The sequence below is a fragment of the Bufo bufo genome, chromosome 6, assembly GCF_905171765.1.
Source record: "Bufo bufo chromosome 6, aBufBuf1.1, whole genome shotgun sequence".
Lineage (NCBI taxonomy): Eukaryota > Metazoa > Chordata > Amphibia > Anura > Bufonidae > Bufo > Bufo bufo.
The window spans coordinates 434,375,247-434,393,967 of NC_053394.1; the positions used below are offsets into that span (position 1 = coordinate 434,375,247).

Consider the following 18,721-nt stretch of genomic DNA (forward strand, 5'->3'; position numbering starts at 1 on the left):
GCAGTATTATAGTAGTTATATTCTTGTACATAGGAGCAGTATTATAGTAGTTATATTCTTGTACATAGGAGGCAGTATTATAGTAGGTATATTCTTGTACATAGGAGGCAGTATTATAGTAGTTATATTCTTGTACATAGGAGCAGTATTATAGTAGTTATATTCTTGTACATAGGAGTAGTATTATAGTAGTTATATTCTTGTACACAGGGGGCAGTATTATAGTAGTTATATTCTTGTACATAGTAGGCAGTATTATAGTAGTTATATTCTTGTACATAGGAGCAGTATTATAGTAGTTATATTCTTGTACATAGGAGCAGTATTATAGTAGTTATATTCTTGTACATAGGAGCAGTATTATAGTAGTTATATTCTTGTACATAGGAGCAGTATTATAGTAGTTATATTCTTGTACATAGGAGGCAGTATTATAGTAGTTATATTCTTTTAAATAGGGGGGGGGGGGGTTAGTATTATATCAGTTATTCTCTGCTACTTACTCTAGCCTCCAGCTTCTGAAGTTGTTTCTTGCCACCCTTCAGAGCCAACTGTTCAGCTTCCTCCAGACGTAGCTGAAGATCCTTCACAGACTGATCCAGATTCTTCTTCATCCTCTCGAGGTGGGCACTGGTGTCTTGCTCTTTCTTCAGTTCCTCAGCCATCATAGCAGCCTGAAAGTTTTAAAGGACAATAATGGACCTTAAAGTGGCCAGTAATAGACAGTTTATAACTCCATTGTGTAAGAATCAAACAAGTGTTACATCAGTGATGGCTTTCTTTGCTTTCTCCTCAGCGTTTCTGCCCTCTTTGGTCACGTCCTCGATATCCCCTTGGAGCTGTGAGATATCAGTCTCCAACTTCTTTTTGATGGTGATGAGACTTGTGTTCTGGTGAAAAAAAAAACATCATAATTAAAAGTCACCCCATGACGCCAGAGCTAGACAAGGGGGCGCTATCTTGGTCACTAACCGCCATTCAACAAGTTTCATCAAGATGGAGACAATCACAGCATCATGAACACATCACTTAAGGATCTGGAGGTGCACCAGTAATGGAGTCACTGGGAATCATCCTGACCTATGTGTAATACATTGTGAAGTCATCCCTGTACCTGAGAGTGCAGAAGCTGAACGCGCTCAGTGGCATCCAGGAGCTCTTGTTCCGCAACCTTCCTGGACCTCTCGGTCTGTTCTAGAGAAGCCCTCAGCTCCTCGATCTCGGCCAGCATCAGGTTGTTTCTACGTTCAGCAATGGCAAGCTGTTCCTTGAGGTCCTCCTGACTACGGAGAGCATCATCAAGCTGGATCTGAGCATCCTATCAGGAGAGAAAGGACAAGAATGTCCATCAGTTACAAGCTTGTATCTGTGGCTGAGATCTACAGGGTTCTGCCTTCATGATTTTTCATGAAGATCTGTGATAACTGAACTAGACGTAACCTCAGAGGAACTAAGCTTATCGTCAGTGGTCAACCATCCAAGAAAGAGGGCAGTACCGTACCGCATTCATTGTGGGGACGACTGTGAGCCGGACATAATTTACTATGATAGAGGTTATAACTATATTAGGTGGTCGAGTAGTCACCATCCTCTACCCTGAATACTGCATGGACACATGAGATTTACCTTGAGTTGTCCCTGAACGGTCCTCAGGTATTTCTGAGCCTCTGCTGCGAGGCGGTTCGAGTGACTGAGCTGTATCTCCATCTCGTTCAGGTCACCCTCCATCTTCTTCTTAATTCTGATTGCCTCATTCCTGCTTCTTATCTCAGAGTCCAGGGCGGACTGCATGGTCTCAAGGGTCCTCTGGTAATTCCTCTTCATCTGGTCGATCTCCTCGTCTTTCTCTGCTACCCTGCGCTCAATGTCAGCCTTCACTTGGGTGAGTTCCAGCTGGATGCGAAGGATCTTGGCCTCTTCGTGCTCCAGAGCTGCCTTCAAGTGTGAAATAGGGGGTCAGTTATATAATATCACATCCACTCAATAGCATCATGGGGGTTAAAGGAACATGAAAAGAACACATGAGTGAAATCCTGGTTCTATCCTTACAGACATTGGGGTCCAGTGGTGGACTCATTTACCATAAAGTTAGAAGATAACATTGGTAGGGTGTGGGATCCCCAATAATTGCAGACAAAAGGGGACCAGCACTTAGTAAAGCCACCTTCCCCCTTTGCCTCTACTCAGAACTCTTCAGAGGCACCATTTGTCACAATGGTGCTGTGCCAGAGTAGTCTTCATGGGTCTGTTGGCTGTATAACCCATCAATGAGGTTTAACAGAGCCATTGACTCACAATCAGCACTCCTGCAACACAATTGCAGTGGGTCAATGGGTTTTCATGGTGACAGGGTCTAACAGGATACCTGTCAGCCCAGGGATGACTGGCATAATACACTGTAATACATATGTATTACAGTGCATTATGCTAGTGATGAAGCTCCCTAGCCCCATACTGGGAAAAGGAACTTAAAATGTTTAAAAATATATAATGCAAAGGGAAAACTAAATTCCGCCACAACACTATTTCCCAATAAAAATAATTTATTAGATGTCAAAATAAAAATACTATACAAAATGATGGCTTTTGGAATGTGACAAAAAAACCAAAATCACGGCGTTGGAGGACTTCACCGCCCTCTGCCTGAGGAGAAACAGTACTGCAGCCACAATCCACTGTAGTACTAGTCAGAAGTTACCTCGGCTTCCTCTAGTGAAGCCTGCATTTCACTCTTCTCCATCTCGACTTGCTTCTTGGCCTTCTCCAGCTCGTGAATGGTCTTACTGCTCATGACCACCTGCTCAGTGAGGTCCGAGATCTCCTCTGTGTAAGATGATAAGATGCATGATGAGGGTATTTCCCACAATTCCTAGTTCTACAGACCAGATGTGATGGTTGCCCACCCTTGGGTGTTGTACTCACGCTGCAGGTTCTTATTTTCCCTCTTTATCGTCTCCAGTTGGTCCAGGGTCTCCTCATAAGCATTCTTCATTTTAAAGAGTTCTGTACTCAAAGATCTGGATTCTTTCAAAGAGGATTCAAGTTCAGACTGAGTTTCCTCGTACTTCTGGCGCCACTCAGCCAGAATCTAAACATGGGGAGGAGAATTACAACCAAGATCATATTATAACCTCTGAGCTCTGACTTATTATCTCAGATTCTCACCTCAAATTTCATATTATTTAAGAGTCCTGAACATCTGTTATCACACAGCCAAGGCTTATTATCTCACATGCTGACCTCATATCTGACATTACAGCACAGCCTTTACTTATGATCTCACATCCGGACCTCTTACTGATGTTATCACACAGCTCTGACTTATTATCTCACGTCCTGACCTCTTACTGATGTTATCACACAGTCCTGACTTATTATCTCACGTCCTGACCTCTTATCTGATGTTATCACACAGCCCTGACTTATTATCTCACGTTCTGACCTCTTACTGATGTTATCACACAGTCATGACTTATTATCTCACGTCCTGACCTCTTATCTGATGTTATCACACAGCTCTGACTTATTATCTCACGTCCTGACCTGTTATCTGATGTTATCACACAGCCCTGACATATTATCCCACGTCCGACCTGTTATCTGATGTTATCACACAGCCCTGACTTATTATCTCACGTCCTGACCTGTTATCTGATGTTATCACACAGCCCTGACTTATTATCTCACGTTCTGACCTCTTACTGATGTTATCACACAGTCATGACTTATTATCTCACGTCCTGACCTCTTATCTGATGTTATCACACAGCCCTGACATATTATCCCACGTCCGACCTGTTATCTGATGTTATCACACAGCCCTGACTTATTATCTCACGTCCTGACCTGTTATCTGATGTTATCACACAGCCCTGACTTATTATCTCACGTTCTGACCTCTTACTGATGTTATCACACAGTCATGACTTATTATCTCACGTCCTGACCTCTTATCTGATGTTATCACACAGCCCTGACATATTATCCCACGTCCGACCTGTTATCTGATGTTATCACACAGCCCTGACATATTATCTCACGTCCTGACCTGTTATCTGATGTTATCACACAGTCATGACTTATTATCTCACGTCCTGACCTCTTATCTGATGTTATCACAGTCATGACTTATTATCTCACGTCCTGACCTGTTATCTGATGTTATTACACAGCCCTGACATATTATCCCACGTCCGACCTGTTATCTGATGTTATCACACAGCCCTGACTTATTATCTCACGTCCTGACCTGTTATCTGATGTTATCACAGTCATGACTTATTATCTCACGTCCTGACCTGTTATCTGATGTTATCACACAGCCCTGACTTATTATCTCACGTCCTGACCTGTTATCTGATGTTATCACACAGCCCTGCCTTATTATCTCACGTCCTGACCTGTTATCTGATGTTATCACACAGTCCTGACTTATTATCTCACGTCCTGACCTGTTATCTGATGTTATCACAGTCATGACTTATTATCTCACGTCCTGACCTGTTATCTGATGTTATTACACAGCCCTGACTTATTATCTCAAGTCCTGACCTGTTATCTGATGTTATCACACAGCCCTGACTTATTATCTCACGTCCTGACCTCTTATCTGATGTTATTACACAGCCCTGACTTATTATCTCACGTCCTGACCTCTTATCTGATGTTATTACACAGCCCTGACTTATTATCTCAAGTCCTGACCTGTTATCTGATGTTATCACACAGCCCTGACTTATTATCTCACGTCCTGACCTCTTATCTGATGTTATTACACAGCCCTGACTTATTATCTCACGTCCTGACCTGTTATCTGATGTTATCACACAGCCCTGACTTATTATCTCAAGTCCTGACCTGTTATCTGATGTTATCACACAGCCCTGACTTATTATCTCACGTCCTGACCTCTTATCTGATGTTATTACACAGCCCTGACTTATTATCTCACGTCCTGACCTCTTACTGATGTTATCACACAGTCCTGACTTATTATCTCACGTCCTGACCTGTTATCTGATGTTATCACACAGTCCTGACTTATTATCTCACGTCATTACCTCTTACTGATGTTATCACACAGCCCTGACTTATTATCTCACGTCATTACCTCTTACTGATGTTATCACACAGCCCTGACTTACTATCTCACTTCTTTAACTCTTATCTCAGATCCTGGCTATTTTTTCAGCATTCTGACTCCTGTCTTACTATCTCACCCCTGCCATCTTTTACATTGCCCAGGCCTATCATATCAGATCCCAGGCCTATCATATCAGAGCCCAGGCCTATCATATCGGAGCCCAGGCCTATCATATCGGAGCCCAGGCCTATCATATCGGAGCCCAGGCCTATCATATCGGAGCCCAGGCCTATCATATCGGAGCCCAGGCCTATCATATCGGAGCCAAGGCCTATCATATCGGAGCCAAGGCCTATCATATCGGAGCCCAGGCCTATCATATCGGAGCCCAGGCCTATCTTATCGGAGCCTAGGCCTATTATATCAGAGCCCAGACCAATTATTGCAGATGTTATCTCACAGGTCTGCATTTTCATCTTAAAGCTATGACTTAAGGTGACCATACACATTAGAAAGCTTCTGAACCCTTGTTCAGCAAACAGTTTTTCCTCCCACTTTCTCCATAATCATACAAGTGCCCAAGGGATCAGGCATTGTAAACTCCACCATGCCCCATCCATCCTTTATCACGAGACCGTTAGGGCACCCCACACACATTAGATGGTCGGATGATCCCACCTACACCAGCTAGTTTGGACGCTTTGCATGTAATGTCAGATTTGATCTCCTCAGTTTACACATTCGGATACCTTGTCAAAGTTCCTCTGCTTTTTGTCCAGAGCAGCCGCCAGGGAGTTTGCCCTCTCCACATCGATCATTAAGTCTTCCACCTCTCCCTGAAGCCTCTGCTTTGTCTTCTCCAGGGAGGCACACTTAGAATTCACAGCCTCAATGTGTTCCTCTGCCTCCTGGAGGCGCTGTGCCAACTTCTTCCTAAAGAGCAGTATGGATCATTGTCATCACTGGTCCATGTTGCTGTATATTGCAGGTTACATTGTATTTCCTCTACTTTTATGATGTATATACTGAATTATACTGCTCTACCCGTGGAGACTCCCAGCAAATAGACTTTTAGCAGTGTACTTCATATATGGTGTATAATCCATACTGCTTTAACCATAGAGACTCCTGACAACAGCACCTTAAATCCAATAGTATTCTGAATTTTACATTACAAATGCCTATACCAGTTATAACATTAAGGAGTGCTTACTTGGCCTCTTCCAGCTCCTCGGTGCGCTGAATGGCATCAGTCTCATATTTTGTCCTCCATTGCGCCACTTCTCCGTTGGCCTTGGACAAAGATCTCTGTAGCTCTGATTTGGCCTCCTGCTCCTCTTCATATTGTTCCCTCAGGAGATCACAGTCATGACGAGATGACTGCAAGCTGTGAGCCAAGGCATTTTTGGCCTGGTAGAAGGAAAGGATCAGAGAAGAGCAGCAATTAGATGAGTCACAAGAGCGGCAATTAGAGGTTATAGTCTACAGCCCTTCTTCCATCTCACCTTCACTTCTTCCTCCAGACTTCTCTTCAGCTGCTCCATCTGCTGGGTGAAAGCTTGTTTAGATCTGGTCAGTTGAGACAGCAGAGACTCCTTCTCTTCCAGCTGTCGAGCCAGCTCACCTGAAATCAAACACAGGGCATGAAATTCTAGTGTCTGTCATCCCCCAATCCTCCTGAGCCCACTAGCATAAGCCTGGGCCCACCACCATAAGCCTGGGCACACCCCCATAAGCCTGAGGCCACCACCATAAACCTGAGCCCATCACCATAAGCCTGAGCCCACCATCATAAGCCTCAGCCCACCACTATAAGCCTGAGCCCACCGCCATAAGCCTGGGCACACCACCATAAGCCTGAACCCACCACCATATGCTTGGTCAAACCACCATTTGCCTGGGCCCATCACCATAGGCCTCAGCCCACCACCATAAGTTTGGGCACACCACCATAAGTCTGAGCACACCACCATATGCCTGGGCACACTACCATATGCTTCGGCACACCACCATATGCCTGGGCCCACCACAATATACCTGGACCCACCACAATATACCTGGGCACACCACAATATACCTGGGCCCATCACCATAAGCCTCAGCCCACCACCATAAGCCTGGGCACACCACCATATGTCTGGGCACACCACCATAAGCCTGGGCCCACCACAATAAGCCTGGGCACACCCCATAAGCCTGAGGCCACCATCATAAACCTGAGCCTACCACCATAAGCCTGAGCCCACCACCGTACGCCTGAACCCACCACCATAAGCCTGAACCCACCAGCATAAGCCTCAGCCCACCACCATATGCCTGAGCCCACCACCATAAGCCTCAGCCCACCAGCATAAGCCTGGGCCCACCAGCATAAGCCTGGGCACACCACCATAAGCCTGGGCACACCACTATAAGCTTGGGCACACCACCGTACGCCTGAACCCACCACCATAAGCCTGAACCCACCAGCATAAGCCTGGGAACACCACCATATGCCTGAGCCCATCACCATAAGCCTCAGCCCACCACCATATGCCAGAGCTCATCACCATAAGCCTCAGCCCACCACCATAAGCATAAGCCCACCACCATAAGTATGAGCCCACCACCATAAGCCTGGGCACAACACCATAAGCCTGGGCACACCGCCATAAGCCTGGGCACACCCCCATAAGCCTGAACCCACCATCATATGCTTGGGTAAACCACCATTTGCCTAGGCCCATCACCATAAGCCTCAGCCCACCACCATAAGCCTGGGCACACCACCATATGTCTGGGCACACCACCATATGCCTGGGCACACCACCATATGCTTGGGCACACCACCATATGCTTGGGCACACCACCATATGCCTGGAAACCTGAACCAACCACCATAAGCCTGGGCCCACCACCATAAGCCTGGGCACACCCCCATAAGCCTGAGGCCACCACCATAAACCTGAGCCCATCACCATAAGCCTTAGCCACCATCATAAGCCTCAGCCCACCACCATAAGCCTGAGCCCACCATCGTAATCCTGAGCCCACCACCGGAAGCCTGAACCCACCACCATAAGCCTGAACCCACCAGCATAAGCCTGGGCACACCACCATACGCCTGGGCACACCCCCATATGCCTGAGCCCATCACCATAAGCCTCAGCCCACCACCATAAGCCTGGGCACACCCCCATATGCCTGAGCCCATCACCATAAGCCTCAGCCCACCACCATAAGCCTGGACCCACCACCATAAGCCTGAGCCCACCAGCATAAGCCTGAGCACACCACCATAAGCCTGGGCACACCACCATATGCCAGAGCTCATCACCATAAGCCTCAGCCCACCACCATAAGCATAAGCCCACCACCATAAGCATGAGCCCACCACCATAGGCATGAGCCCACCACCATAAGCCTTGGCACACCAATATACAGTAAGCCTGAGCTCCGGCTCCATGCCTGGCACAAGTATGGTATTTTTACCTGATTCGGTCTGGAGACGAGCCTTGGCCATGGTGAGATCAGCCACCGACCTCTGGTTCTCCTCAGTCTTGGACTTGAATTCGCTCAGTTGGTCTTCTAGGGTGCGGCAGATCTTCTCCAGGTTCACCTAAGAGGTTGTCAGATTCGGAAGAGACGTTTAGAGGCAAATATTCCTTACAAATTCTAGCTCGTCATTGTTAGCAGCCCGCAGACCAATCAGAACCCATATTTCATTTTTTTCACTTTAATATTGGTCTCTTTGGCCAACTAAATGAATATTTTAGTAGTGTTACATGAGGCCCTTTAACTACATTCAGCCCACAGAGGTAGCAGAGGACGACTTTGTCATTTGGCAACAAGTAGAGTACCGAACTTTAGGTTTTTCGGCACCCGGACCCGAACCCGAACATTTACGTAAAAGTTCGGGTTCGGTGTTCAGCGATTTTTATGGCGCTTTTTGAAAGCCTGCAAAGCAGCCAATCAACAAGCGTCATACTACTCGCCCCAAGAGGCCATCACAGCCATGCCTACTATTGGCATGGCTTTGATTGGCCAAATGAAGCATGTGACCCAGCCTCTATTTAAGCTGGAGTCACGTAGCGCCGCCCGTCACTCTGCTCGGATTAGTGTAGGGAGAGGCTGCGGCTGCTGTGAGGGAGAGATCAGGGAGAAATCTTATCAAGAACTGGTTTATGTACTCTGGGATCTACAGCAAAAGTGTTTTGTGGGTGCAGTGCACAATTGTTTTAAGCCTGCCCTGAGCCAACTTCTACTGAAAACAAACTTTTTTTCCTTCAGTTAGTCAATACATAATCGGCAGCCATTTTATGCAACGATTGTGCACCAGCACAGGATATCTGCATGTCTGCAAGTCCAGAAACACTGTGTTTTATATACTGCACATCTGGGATTACACGTGCATAAGATACAGTGAAATTTAGGCCACAAATACAGCTTTTGCTTACTGGGGTGAAAAAACCCTCTGATATACTGCACATCTGGGATAAGACATGCATAAGTTACTGTGAAATTTAGGCCACAAATACCGCTGTCATATAGAGTTTAAAAAAAAAATATTGAGTGCAATACCCTACATCAGGGTTTTTATTGGCGGATAATTATTTTTAACAGACTTAACCACTTTTTACTTTGCTTTGTGAACGCTAACTATGAGGCACACATCTAATAAGGGACGCGGTCATGGTCGTGGTGGTGGTGTTGGTGGAGCCTCTGGTGCAGGGAGATGACGTGGCCATTCTGCCACAGCTACACGTCCTACTGAACCTACTACCTCAGGTCCCAGTAGCCGCCATAATCTACAGCAATATTTGGTCGGGCCTAATGCCGTTCTAAGGATGGTAAGGCCTGAGCAAGTACAGGCGCTAGTCAATTGGGTGGCCGACAGTGGATCCAGCACGTTCACATTATCTCCCACCCAGTCTTCTGCAGAAAGCGCACAGATGGCGCATGAAAACCAAGCCCATCAGTCTGTCACATCACCCCCATGCATATCAGGGAACCTGTCTGAGCCTCAAGTTATGCAGCAGTCTCCTATGCTGTTTGAAGACTCTGCTGCCAGGGTTTCCCAAGGGCATCCACCTAGCCCTTCCCCAGCGGTGGAAGACATAGAATGCACTGACGCACAACCACTTATGTTTCCTGATGAGGAGGACATGGGAATACCACCTCAGCACGTCTCTGATGATGACGAAACACAGGTGCCAACTGCTGCGTCTTTCTGCAGTGTGCAGACTGAACAGGAGGTCAGGGATCAAGACTGGGTGGAAGACGATGCAGGGGACGATGAGGTCCTAGACCCCACATGGAATGAAGGTCGTGCCACTGACTTTCAGAGTTCGGAGGAAGAGGCAGTGGTGAGACAATTCAAATGGACATAGCTCACTTACTGCAGCAGGTAAGTTTCATCATTGTATCATAAAAAGTGCTGTAACTTCAATCCTGTTTTTCCATTTTAAATATATCTGCTTGATGTTAGTGAATGGAAACACTTCATCCTGACCTAGTCTGACTCCTACAACTAAGGGTTTGTTACAACGTATCAGTATATGTAATCCTCTGTGGTCTATGTACAGCTCTTCAGCCTATCCTGATAATTTGTTACAATGTATCAGTCTGGAGTCCAGGCCATATAGTTCATATAAGATACAACTGTAACAAAACCTCAGCTGTGAGAAATATTAGATCTGGATAGATTCTGGGTATAAACAAGACTCAATGACACCTCAGCCGTGTTAGCCCCCCCCATATCAAAATTTTTGAACAAAACATATCCAGTTGGTTAGATCTTTGTTAGATCAGGTTAGATCAATTGTTGTTTGTGTTAGATCTCATACAGAAGTAGAGATATTAACAGTTATTTGCAGGGGGGGCTAACCCGTCATCAGCCCCCCTTATCAAAAAATTGACCAAACAATTAGCTATTTTGGAAGATATTTGTTAGATCAGGTATGATCAACTAGTTCTAACCAATTGCATATGTTTTGTTCAAAAATTTTGATATGGGGGGCTAACACGGCTGAGGTCTCAATGACTGCAAGCAGAGATCTTGAATGCTAAAACACCCAGCCTTATTGCTGAACTTTCCATGATACATTGACAAAGCTTTATTTACAGGAGACCGGCCCTTTAATGCCCCCCTTGTACTCTTCGCACCCCACACTGCCCCCCGGTGGTCACTGCCGGTCTCCCCTGTCCTGACCTTAGACTTTGTCATGGACTCCAGGTTGCTGTTGATGTCATCGATCTCCATCCTCATCTCGCTCTTCTCCTTTTCCAGCTTCTGCTTCACGCGCTGCAGGTTGTCAATCTGCTCGCCGAACTCGGCGGCGCTATCGGCGTGCTTCTTGCGCAGTGCCGCCACTGTGGCTTCATGCTGCAGGGAGACCTCCTCCAGATCCCGGCGCATCTTCTGGAATTCGGTCTCCCTCTTCTTGTTGAGCTCCAGCTGAGTAGAGGTCACCCCCCCGGCCTCCTCCAACCTCTCGCTGATCTCTTCCAGCTCCCGGGACAATTCCGATCGCTGCTTTTCGGCCTTGGCCCGAGTCGCCCTCTCAGATTCAATCTCCTCCTCGAGTTCTTCAATACGAGACTAGAATATAATAATCGGGGGCAGATGTGTCAATGACGCCCATAAAGCAGGATATGACGTCACATTTTAAAGGGATATCAATGACCATAAGGCGGGATATGATGTCACCTTTTAAAGGGATATCAATGACCATAAGGTGGGATATGATGTCAACTTTTTAAGGGATATGACTGACCATAAGGCGGGATGTGATGTCACATTTTAAAGGGATATCACTGACCCTAAGGCGGGATATGATGTCACCTTTTAAGGGGATATCAATGACCATAAGGCGGGATATGATGTCACCTTTTAAGGGGATATCAATGACCATAAGGCGGGATATGATGTCACCTTTTAAAGGGATATCAATGACCATAAGGTGGGATATGATGTCACCTTTTTAAGGGATATGACTGACCATAAGGCGGGATGTGATGTCACATTTTAAAGGGATATCACTGACCCTAAGGCGGGATATGATGTCACCTTTTAAAGGGATATCAATGACCATAAGGCGGAATATGATGTCACCTTTTAAAGGGATATCAATGACCATAAGGCGGGATATGATGTCACCTTTTAAGGGGATATCAATGACCATAAGGCGGGATATGATGTCACCTTTTAAAGGGATATCAATGACCATAAGGCGGGATATGATGTCACCTTTTAAAGAGATATCAATGACCATAAGGTGGGATATGATGTCACCTTTTAAAGGGATATCAATGACCATAAGGTGGGATATTATGTCAACTTTTAAAGGGATATCAATGACCATAAGGCGGGATATGATGTCACATTTTAAAGGGATATCAATGACGACCATAAGGCGGGATATGATGTCACATTTTAAAGGGATATCAATGACGACCATAAGGCGGGATATGATGTCACCTTTTAAAGGGGTATCAATGACCATAAGGCAGGATATGATGTCACATTTTAAAGGGATATCACTGACCCTAAGGCGGGATATGATGTCATCTTTTAAAGGGATATCAATGACGACCATAAGGCGGGATATGATGTCACATTTTAAAGGGATATGACTGACCATAAGGCGGGATATGATGTCACATTTTAAAGGGATATCAATGACCATAAGGCGTGATATGATGTCACCTTTTAAAGGGATATCAATGACGACCATAAGGCGGGATATGATGTCACCTTTTAAAGGGATATCAATGACCCTAAGGCGGGATATGATGTCACCTTTTAACGGGATATCAATGACCATAAGGCGGGATGTGATGTCACATTTTAAAGGGATATCAATGACCATAAGGCGGGATATGATGTCACCTTTTAAAGGGATATCAATGACCATAAGGCGGGATATGATGTCACCTTTTTAAGGGATATCAATGACCATAAGGTGGGATATGATGTCACCTTTTTAAGGGATATGACTGACCATAAGGTCACCTGTAATGTGCGGGGGGCAATGGATTTACCTGAAGCTCCTTAATTTTCTTCTGACTTTGGTTCCCCATGACTTGTTCATCTTCAATTCTGCTGAGGAACTGGCTGATCTCAAAATCTTTCCTGTAAATAGATGGGAAATTCAGAGCGAGATCCGCATGGTCCATGGATACATTGTAACAAACCATCAGGAGCGAGGGTGTTTACATCACGTTTTCCCTAGGTAAGTTACGCGTCCCCCCCGTCCCCCCCAATCCCTCCACCGGCCCCTCCATACTTTTTAAGCCTCTCGTCCAGCTGCTGCTTTTCATTCTCCAGATCCATGATGGAGTCCTGGGCCAGCTTCAGGTCCCCTTCAAGCTTCCTCCTGGCCCGCTCCTGGTCCATGCGGACCTTCTTCTCCTGCTCCAGGGAGCCTTGCAGCTACAGGAAAGGGTTAAAAATATTTCAATGTCCATGGCGACCTCAGACCTGGAGATGAGCGCCCCCTCTGAACATACAGTTTACATCCAGGTATGGCACTTATATTGTTACATCTTCTGTTATACTCCAGTCACTTCCAAAGCTACATTTCCAATTCTACCCTAACATTGTAGCTAATACTCCAGTCACATCCAAAGCTGCATTTCCAATTCTACTATAACATTGTGGTTAATACTCCAATCACATTCATAGCTGCAGTTCCAATTCTGCCCTGCCATTGTAGTTAATACACTAGTCATGTTTCTAACATTCTAACAATGTATCTGATACTACAGTCACATCCACAGCTGCATTCACAAGTCCATTCTACCAATGTGTCCAATACTTCAGTCACATACAGAGCAGCATTCACAATTCTGCTCTAGCATCATGTCTTATACTCCAGTCACCTCCAGAGCTGGACACAATACTGAGTTTACATCCGGTCAGACTCCAGTCACCTCCAGAGCTGGACACAATACTGAGCTTACATCCGGTCAGACTCCAGTCACCTCCAGAGCTGGACAAATGAATGTCCCAGATAGGAATACCTCTTTAAGGGGTTAAGGAGCCCTCATACCCTTTCCCAGTATAATGGTGGTTGTAGTGCTGGGGAATTCTATAGCACTCACATCATCTATCTGCTGCTCCAGTTTGGTTTTCAGCTTGGTCAAGGCATTGACCTTGTCTTCTTCAGCCTGGAGATCATCCAAAGTCTGCTGATGTGCCTCCTGGAGAGCCTTCTTCTCCTTGGTCAGCTTGACGATGGTCTCATCCAGGGCCGCCATTTCTTCGGTCAGGTTTTTAACCTATGATAAAAGGACAGCAGAGGCACATGAGCGGCTGGACTCGTCCTCATCCCGTATGGACATCTCCTCCTCGGAAGTCTACCTTGTTCTCAGTGGCATGTCTCTCCTTCTCAACCTTGGCCAATGTCAACTCAAGGTCGTCAATGTCCTTCTTCAGCTCAGAGCACTCGTCCTCCAGCTTCCTCTTCTTGGATGTGAGTTCGGCGTTGGTCTCTTCCTCGTCCTCCAGCCTCTCGTTCAGTTCCTTGATCTTGGCCTCCATCTGGATCTTGCTCTTGATCAGCTGATCACATCTATCCTCTGCGTCCGTCAAATTCTCCATTTCCTGGGAATTAACAAAAAAAAGAAATAATTAACGTCCATCATAACAGTGCACATAATGGTTCAAGGATCTGCTGTGCATTATCTCTCATGCTGGTTGCTTACGTCAGTCTTTACTGCATTTCTGGCATTCTATCCTACAGAGGACGCTACAGACACATCCTCCTACAGAGGACGCTACGGATATATACTCCTACAGAGGACGCTACGGACACATCCTCCTACAGAGGACGCTACAGATATATACTCCTACAGAGGACGCTACGGACACATCCTCACCTCCAGAAAGACCTGCACACACATCCTCCCCTCCAGAGGGCACTGCAGACACATCCTTCCCTCCAGAAGGACCTGCAGACACATCCTCCCCTCCAGAAGGAGCTGTAGACACACCCTACGCTCCCAAAGGACCTGCAGACACATCCTCCCCTCCAGAAGGAGCTGCAGACACATCCACCCCTCCAGAAGGACCTGCAGACACATCCTCCCCTCCAGAAGGAGCTGCAGACACATCCTCCACTCAATAAGGGCCTGCAGACACTTCCTCCCCTCCAGAAGGAGCTGCAGACACATCTTCCCCTCCAGAAGGAGCTGCAGACTCATCCTCCCCTCCAGAAGGACCTGCAGACACATCCTGCGCTCCAGAAGGAGCTATAGACACATCTTCCCCTCCAGCAGGAGCTGAAGGCACATCCTACCCTCCAGAAGGAGCTGTAGACACATCTTCCCCTCCAGCAGGAGCTGCAGACACATCCTACCCTCCAAAAGGACCTGCAGACACATCCTCCCCTCCAGAAGAAGCTGTAGACACATCCTCCCCTCCAGAAGGACCTGCAGACACATCCTCCCCTCCAGAAGGACCTGCATACACATCCTCCCCTCTATAAAGAGCTGCAGACACATCTTCCCCTCCAGAAGGAGCTGCAGACACATCCTCCCCTCCAGAAGGAGCTGTAGACACATCTTCCCCTCCAGCTGGATCTGCAGACACATCCTACTCTCCAGAAGGACCTGCAGACACATCCTCCCCCCCAGAAGGAGCTGTAGACACATCCTCCCCTCCGGAAGGACCTGCAGACACATCCTCCCCTCCAGAAGGGCCTGCATACACATCCTCCCCTCTATAAAGAGCTGCAGACACATCCTCCCCTCCAGAAGGAGCTGCAGACACTTCCTCCCCTCCAGAAGGAGCTGCAGACACATCCTCCCCTCCAGAAGGAGCTGCAGACACATCCTCCCCTCCAGAAGGAGCTGCAGGCACATCCTCCCCTCCAGAAGGAGCTGCAGACACTTCCTCCCCTCCAGAAGGAGCTGCAGACACATCCTCCCCTCAATAAGGACCTGCAGACACATCCTCCCCTCCAGAAGGACCTGCAGACACATCCTCCCCTCAATAAGGACCTGCAGACACATCCTCCCCTTCAGAAGGACCTGCAGACACATCCTCCCCTCAATAAGGACCTGCAGACACATCCTCCCCTCCAGAAGGACCTGCAGACACATCCTCCCCTCAATAAGGACCTGCAGACACATCCTCCCCTCCAGAAGGACCTGCAGACACATCCTCCCCTCAATAAGGACCTGCAGACACATCCTCCCCTCCAGAAGGACCTGCAGACACATCCTCTCCTCAATAAGGACCTGCAGACACATCCTCCCCTCCAGAAGGACCTGCAGACACATCCCCCCCTCAATAAGGACCTGCAGACACTTCCTCCCCTCCAGAAGGAGCTGCAGACACTTACTCCTATAGATGGCAATGCAAACAGGTCTACATACTTACAGACTGAACTTGCAGATGCAGGTCATTTTTCTCCTGTAGAAGTTTCACCATCCTCTCCTCCAGCTCTTTCCTCTTGGCTTCTGCCTTTGCCAGATTCTCCTTGGTTTTGGCGAATTCCTCCTTCATGGCCGCCATTTCCTTCTCAGTCTCTGCGCTCCTGAGAAGAGGCTTGATCTTGAAGTAAAGCTTCATCCATGGCCAGTGCTTGACGTTCATGAATGCTCGGATGTTGTACTGAATGGAGAAGATGGCCTCCCTGAAGAAACAGGGTACAACTTGTGATTCCAGGGTCTGTGCTCCCAATTCCCTACAGCTGCAGGGCTGGATTATAGGAGGGGCCCATGAGGTAGCATCTAGCGCCCCACCAATCTGCCCCCAACATGGCTCCAGGCTGTGTCCTGATAAAGAATTCTGCAGGCAGCAGGGGACTGGGACCTATAATTACTAAGTGTTAATTCTAGGCACTATATGGTGGTATTATTATTGAGGAGTTATTGAGCACTGTATATTAGTATTATGCTGTGGCGCTGATATATGGTACAGCTCTGAGAGACACTGTTATTTAAACACTGTATATTAGTATAGTACTATGGTGTGGTACCATTACATGGACACAGTAGAGTATGTAGTACAGAGCTTTGTACGGCACTATTATCTGGGCATTGTATGTTAGTATTCTGATGTACAATGTGACACAGTTATATGGATACTATACAGTGGTATTATAGTATATAGCTCTGTGTGTCACTTATCTGGGCACTGTATGCTAGTATTATGCAGTGTAACACTATTTCACTGTTATGTGAGCACTGTATGTTGGTATTATGCTGTACAGCACTGTAAGGCACAGTCATATGGACACTGTATAGTGGTATTATAGTATTTAGCTCTGTGTGTCACTGTTATCTGGTTGGTATTATGCTGTGTAGCACTGTATGGCACAGTTATTTAGACACTGAATGTTGGTATTATAGTATATAGCTCTGTGTGTCACTGTTATCTGGGCACTGTATGTTGGTATTATGCTGAACAGCACTGTATGGCACCATTATGTGGACACGTATTATAGTATATACTGTAGCTCTGTGTGTCACTGTTACTGTATCTGGGATCTGTAAAGTGGTATTATGGTATGTAAGTCTGTATGGCACCGTTATCAGGGCACTCTATGCTAGTATTTTGGTGGGGCACTACATGGCAACATTATGTGGACACTGTACAGAGATATTATATTATACAGTATAGTCCTGTGTGGCACAATGCATAGGTATGTCTGGGCACAGATTGGGCACTACATGGTACAGTATAGCTAGTTAGTGTAGGTATACATTGTAGCCCAGAGGAAGCCTGATAAATTTTCACCTTCTATCCATCATCTTTTTAAACTCCAGCCTCATCAAGTATCCCCTACACAACGCTTGTGTGCGGGTGATGAGCAGGGTGAGGCGGTCGTCCCTCATCTCCTCCAGAGTACCCAAGAGACCAGCCTTAAAAAATACCTAGGACAGAGAAGAGCTGTAAATACCCAGCAGCAGACAGCAATATGGATTACCGCAGTGCATGGTAATACCAAACAGTGACCAAAAGGTGGCCGTATAACACAAGGTGGTTTTATAATGGAACTCAACAGCAAGGACTGGGGTTATTTCGGGGTTACCTTGGTGTGCCCAAATTTATATTGATTGTGGTCAATATCGATGGAGCCCAGGAGTTTCTCACAGGCTTTCTTGCTGTCAATGAACTGCCCCTCTGGGATGGCGCTGGCATTCAGGATCCGATATCTGCCCAAGATAAAACATAATATAATAAATATAACAATAAAACATAATATAGATAACAATATAACATAATGTAAACAATAAAGGTTTGAAGGGGGTATTCATGTATGAAAGAGAAGAAGATAAGACAGTCACTTGGAAAACGCTCAAAGCAGAAGAGGCTGATATTGCTCCTTGTTATCAGCCATTAGGATGACTGTAGGACTGGAGAATACAGTATATTGCCCCCTGTTATCAGCCATTTCAGGGGGAGGATGACTGTAGGACAGGAGAATACAGTCTATTGCCCCCTGTTATCAGCCATTTCAGGGGAGAGGATGACTGTAGGACAGGAGAATACAGTCTATTGCTCCCTGTTATCAGCCATTTCAGGGGGAGGATGACTGTAGGACTGGAGAATACAGTATATTGCCCCCTGTTATCAGCCATTTCAGGGGAGAGGATGACTGTAGGACAGGAGAATACAGTCTATTGCTCCCTGTTATCAGCCATTTC

At 46.5% G+C, this 18,721-nt stretch overlaps 1 protein-coding gene across 2 annotated transcripts in view; it reads right to left on the reverse strand.

Moving 5' to 3' along the window:
- The window catches only part of LOC121005322 (myosin-3), a 74,230-nt gene that overhangs the window by 6,197 nt on the left and 49,312 nt on the right, over positions 1-18,721 (reverse strand). For both annotated transcript variants that reach the window (XM_040437984.1, XM_040437985.1), the window contains exons 20-37: positions 18,106-18,229; positions 17,811-17,947; positions 16,449-16,704; positions 14,427-14,669; positions 14,168-14,344; positions 13,351-13,496; positions 13,106-13,196; positions 11,274-11,663; positions 8,555-8,681; positions 6,589-6,707; positions 6,297-6,493; positions 5,833-6,016; positions 2,923-3,088; positions 2,699-2,823; positions 1,627-1,935; positions 1,115-1,318; positions 765-890; positions 504-674 (exon numbers count right to left, since the gene is read on the reverse strand). In XM_040437984.1, coding sequence (XP_040293918.1) covers positions 504-674; positions 765-890; positions 1,115-1,318; positions 1,627-1,935; positions 2,699-2,823; positions 2,923-3,088; positions 5,833-6,016; positions 6,297-6,493; positions 6,589-6,707; positions 8,555-8,681; positions 11,274-11,663; positions 13,106-13,196; positions 13,351-13,496; positions 14,168-14,344; positions 14,427-14,669; positions 16,449-16,704; positions 17,811-17,947; positions 18,106-18,229 — 3,292 coding nt within the window. The remainder of the gene's footprint in view (positions 1-503; positions 675-764; positions 891-1,114; positions 1,319-1,626; positions 1,936-2,698; positions 2,824-2,922; positions 3,089-5,832; positions 6,017-6,296; positions 6,494-6,588; positions 6,708-8,554; positions 8,682-11,273; positions 11,664-13,105; positions 13,197-13,350; positions 13,497-14,167; positions 14,345-14,426; positions 14,670-16,448; positions 16,705-17,810; positions 17,948-18,105; positions 18,230-18,721) is intronic.